Source organism: Sus scrofa, chromosome X (genome assembly GCF_054392235.1).
Source record: "Sus scrofa isolate SSC_HxYL_T2T_F1_AM1 chromosome X, Sscrofa_HxYL_maternal_Yorkshire_Landrace_v2.0, whole genome shotgun sequence".
Lineage (NCBI taxonomy): Eukaryota > Metazoa > Chordata > Mammalia > Artiodactyla > Suidae > Sus > Sus scrofa.
In genome coordinates this window covers 102,557,688-102,562,892 of record NC_139401.1, presented here as the reverse complement: position 1 = coordinate 102,562,892, position 5,205 = coordinate 102,557,688, and the positions used below count along the sequence as shown (strand labels likewise).

Below are 5,205 nucleotides of genomic sequence, written 5' to 3'. Positions count from 1 at the left end.
TGGCAACACCGGATCCTTAACCCACTGAGCGAAGCCAGGGATCAAATCTCCGTTCTCATGGATGCTAGTCAGGTTCATTAACCACGGAGCCACGATGGGAACTCCATGGCAGTATATTCTGATGGTTAGACTGAACTATGCAGTGTTGTAAGAAGCAATTACTTACGCCAGGTACCATGGTGCTGGGTGTGAGTGAAAGCGCAGGGAGTGAAAACCCATGGGGATTTAGAAATGTTATGATGGTTGTAGACAAATAAGAGAGAGAAAGAGGGATAGTGTTGAGGCAAGTCTCCCACGGAGGACAATCTTTAATGGTCTCACTGTGGTTCATGCTATGATGCTGACTTTGCATGGTGAGAATCTTGTTTCCAGTGTACTCAGAAATGATCAGGAGCTAGAGGAGTGAGGCTATTAAAACCACAAAAATTTATGTATAAGCCAAACACCAATTGATTTATTTATAACGATAATTAACTGCCAAGTAGGCTAGGACACTTCATGTCAGCTGGTTAGCAAATTTTCTCCCCATAACAAAGTTTATATGGGAAAATAATTAAAACAGATTACCTCTTAGAGCATAGAGTAAGAGCAAGGGGAGTTAGGTGGCAATCTTAATGGCCAATAACACAAATTTGGGTTTTGGCCTGGTGCCTCCACCCCACCGCAGCTAAACCGGCTGAATTGTCTGATGGTCAACATACCCTTTCTGACTCTAGAGATATTACTGACACTCTATGGTTCTTTAACTGCACCCCCTTTTTAGAGTACATGAACACCATTCCTTCTTCAAACTTATAAAATGATTAGATTGTCTCTTATTTGGCGGCATCAATCATGCAGCAGATCTGGCCGCCAAAACCACAATGTTGATTGGACCCAGGGATTCTCCAAGCTTTTGAAATAGCAGGCTACATCATTGAGTAAGGTACATCTCATTTGTTCTCTGTAGATTTTAATTCATTTCACTCTCAGAGAAATTCACCAAGATAGAAGTTCTGGGGACTCATCCAGGTAACTCTCTTTATGCTAAGTAATTAACTCATCCTAATTGAAGTGGATGATGTCACTATAACAAAATTTTGAAGTGGTAAACAAAGTGGTTGCTAGCCAGTAGGCAGTAAAGTATTATCCCAGCATCCTATTCATATGCTCGATCTGGCTTTTGGATTGTATCACACAGAGCACAAGAGGTCCTTCATTGAGAATTTATCAACAAGAGGCTTCTAGAAGAGGTGAGCTGAAGTTCATAGCTCAGGATTAATTATCTGTCCTGAGAGGCTACGAAATCTGAAGATTTCTTGAGGAAGAAGGTAATGTTGCTGCAGAGGTAACATTCTCTGGGTAAAATAAAGTGCCATATCTTTACACGTAAAAGGTACATATACATAGAGTACACAATGATAGGAGTCCCCTTCATGGCTCAGCAGTTAACAAACCCAACTAGGATCCATGACGATGTGGGTTTGATACCTCGACTCGCTCAGTGGGTTAAGGATCCAGTGTTTCCATGAGCTGTCCATAGGCCAGCAGCTGTAGCTCCTATTCGACCCCTAGCCTGGGAACTTCCATATGCCATGGGCAAAAAAAAAAAAAAAAAAAAAAAAAAGTGGTCCTAAGATAAAGACATGCTGGTGATTAAGCCAACTGCTCCTGTCAACATTCCAGGACCATACTGGGGTCAGTAAGGAAGTGACTGGGGGCCACTGGGTTAGTCCTTTATTACAGAATTGGTGCTGCTAGATCAGGATACCTGCAAGTAATACCAAAGTCACTTGAAGTTCAAACAGAGCTACCAGTTAGAGGATCTTATACAAACCCAGTACACTAGTGGGAATTTCTTGTTACAACTCGAATATGTGCATTCAGGTCTCCTTGTTATGAGAGCATATAGATTAAGGTGGATATGTAGCAAGCTGTTGATAAAGGAGACTCCTTGTGAATAAAATAAAAAATTGGCATAGTGGCAAGTTAGGCATTGATGGGTGAAAAGATCTGTTAGTGCTACAGGATGAGCCTAGTAAATAAGGTCCTAGCTGAGTTTAGGTACTATCAAAGTTAGCATAATTCTCCAGGAATAAGGCCAAACTACAGAGGCACTTCATGTTCTGAAGGGCTTTGATGGCTGCTAGGACATATGGAATTACTTATTTTACTTTAGGAGATCCATTATGGGGACATTTATCAACACCAAGAAGCAGGGAGCAAAGAACTGGTAATTACCAGAAAACATTACCAATTACCACTGAATATCCTTAATGTTTTAGGGATTTGTACCTTTTCAGCATAGCACTACTTTTGTTCAGAAAGTAGTCTGTCAGTAATTGCTCTTCAAGATTCTCAAACAAATGAGGGTCCCCAGACATGATTTATAAAGGTAGAGCTTGAAGTTCCTGTCATGGCTCAGTGGAAATGAATCTGACTAGCATCCATGAGGACGCAGATTCCACCCCTGGCCTCGTTCAGTGGGTTAAGGATCCAGCATTGTCGTGAGCTGTGGTGGAGGTCGCAGACGTGGCTCAGATCTGGTGTTGCTGTGACTGTGGCATAGACCAGCAGCTACAGCTGCAATTGGGCCCCTAGCCTGGGAACCTCCATATGCCGCAGGTGCAGCCCTAAAAAAAAAGAGTGGGGTGGGGTGGGGCTTAACGTCAATGGGCAGTGATCCTAGATGGTGACTATGCTAAAGTCACTAGAGTCAGAAACTACTGAAGCGCCTGATTCTCAGTCTTCAGAGGAGATTTATTTAGCCAGGTCCCCTGTCTAAGGCAGCAAGGACATTCTTAAGACACATTAATTATGCTGAGATATACTCCCCAACTTTCCCTAAATACTTGTCAGAGGTCATTATCCTAGAGCATTTTTACTTGGCCATAAGACTTGATAGAACATGAAGTAGGTTGTTGGAGAAAAGGGTAGTAAGTGAGGGCTTGGCTAAAAACCTGTACCTGCTTAAAGGGCTAACTCTCAAAGATGTGGACCAAAAGTTACAAGCCAAGTGCTCAAAAGGCCATACCATCTAGTGTGTCAATAGCCAAGAGATCCAAGCAGACGTCTTCAGATGATAACAAAATATGCAGCTGTATGAAAAGATGGCAGAGCTGTGTTTCCATGAAGGTTGGTGTGTATTAAGCTGGACTCTAGTTAATAGGTGGGACAGGATTCATCCTCTGGTCTGAAAATATTGGTAGGATATGGAAACACAATTGGGACTTCAGCCAAGAGTCCTAAACCAACAGGGAATTAGGAGACAGGCCAACTAGAATGAGTGAAAGTCTTGGGCCCAAATATAGGCACAGAAGACCTGGGCCAACAAAGTCAACCCAGGTATCTATCACCCACTGGTGGCAACGGAGATCCCAAAGTATTGCCAGAGTGGTTTCCATTGGGTGAGACTGGGCAGAGTTTTGCCTTCAGGCTTTCAGTGCTCTTGGAAAATTAGTCCCAACTGCAGAAAGTTCCTGAGGACTGTTTTCATCATTGTTGGATCAGGTTTGGTGATGGGTCACCAAAATGATCAAGATCTGGTTGTTTAAATTCTCAGAAGCATGTGAGTTCATGACTATAAAATGGTATCATAGTTCCCCATCTGTATTTTAAATGTTAATGCAGGATATAAATCAGTAAGGTGGAGGTGACATCCCTGGGCTCCTCTTACTGTTGAGATGAGTTATTTGTCCTTGTTGGGGCTCGAGAACGTTTGGCAAGGCAATCTTTTGTGAAATGACCAGACTGGCTGCAGTAGAGGCAAGAGTGTGTTTCTTGCTGGCGAGCTCGTTTGGCTGGAGTGAGAGGTGGCTGGCCTCCTCGCAGCTGTACAGGGTCTTCCTTAGGTGGTGGACCTGTGGTGCTGGAGAGAGTTTGGTGGTGGATCAGGGAAGCCAACACTGGGATCTGGGCCTCTGACTGTAGGAGCTCTGGCCTGTTACTACGTTTCTTGTCCACCTGAATACATTGAGTGATAAGGTCTGGGAGGTTGTCCATCATATCTGTGCCACTTACTTCAGCGTGAATGGGATCAGCAAATCCCTCTTGGAAGTGACAACTCTGATTGGTTTCATTATATCTCAGATTCTGAGCAAGGAGCTGGAAAGTTGTAGTATCCTGCTGGGAGAATTTGTCCCCTTTGTCAACCTTAGTCACCAGGGACTTCATTTCCTGTTTTGTGAGCTCACCAAATGACTGCTGGAACTCAAGAACAAAGTTCTCATGTTGCTTCAACAGAGCACTCTGGTCAGGCCCAGATATGACCCCACAGCTTTCCATCTGCTGAGATAGGTGGTCAAAAATGAACTTGACATGAGCATTATCTTCAGGATTGGGGATCTTCAAAGTTGTCAGGTAGGTAGTCATCTGAGCAAGAAACTCTGAGATATTGGTGGGGTCACCATGAAATTGGGAAAGATGCTCAAGTGAGCAGGGTACAGGCATCATTGGTGGGGTTAGGGCAGACATGACTTGGCCCCTTAGAGCAGGGTTCTCCTCAGTCACATGCTGCATTTGTGGCTGCAGAATCAGATTCTCTGCCTGAAGGGAAGAATGCTCTACCTGTAAGGTAGGTGGTGAGTCTATATAATTCTCCATTGGATCTTCTGGAATCAAGTTGGACTAAGCAGAATTGAGTACCAGTACCAGAGACCAACAGGCAGACAGTAGTTTAGCTCTATGATCAGAGATGCAGTGTCATGAGCAAGTAGCCAAAGGTGTTGGCTATAAAGAAGTCACAAGGGTATGCTGAGAACCAAGTGAAAGAAATGCAAAAAACTGCTGTCCACTACTCAATGTTGCCTCTTCTTCATGGAGAGAGCCAGTGTTCTGCACAGTCAGAAAAAATAAATTACCTTAGGACATACAGAAGATATGGGATGTGGAATTAAGATAAATAAAAAAAATACAGTATATTTCTCTCCCTGCTCCCCTTCTTGGTAATATAGGGACAATTTGCCTTCAGACAAAGCCTTTGGTTCTAAAGTATCTTTATCAGAGAATCAAAGAATTTTACCATCCGAAGTGATCTTAAAAATCACCTAAGCCAAATTTATAATTTCACAGATAAGCAAAGACCCAGATAAATAAAAATATTTGCCCAAGGTCACATAACTAGTTAATATAAGAGCTGGCATGTTCATCAGAACTGCTGTCTGAAACAGCACCTCTTCCAGGACTACATATGTGTTCATTTGCTTACATTACTTCGGCATGATGATG

General features: G+C 43.1%; 1 protein-coding gene across 1 annotated transcript; it reads right to left on the bottom strand.

Annotated features, from left to right (window-relative positions):
- Positions 1-426: 426 nt before the first annotated feature.
- LOC146394749 (retrotransposon Gag like 4) lies at positions 427-4,704 on the bottom strand. Its single transcript, XM_085008230.1, has one exon. The coding sequence runs from the start codon at positions 4,579-4,581 to the stop codon at positions 3,652-3,654; it is 930 nt and encodes a 309-aa protein (XP_084864356.1). The 5' UTR covers positions 4,582-4,704; the 3' UTR covers positions 427-3,651.
- Positions 4,705-5,205: the final 501 nt, after the last annotated feature.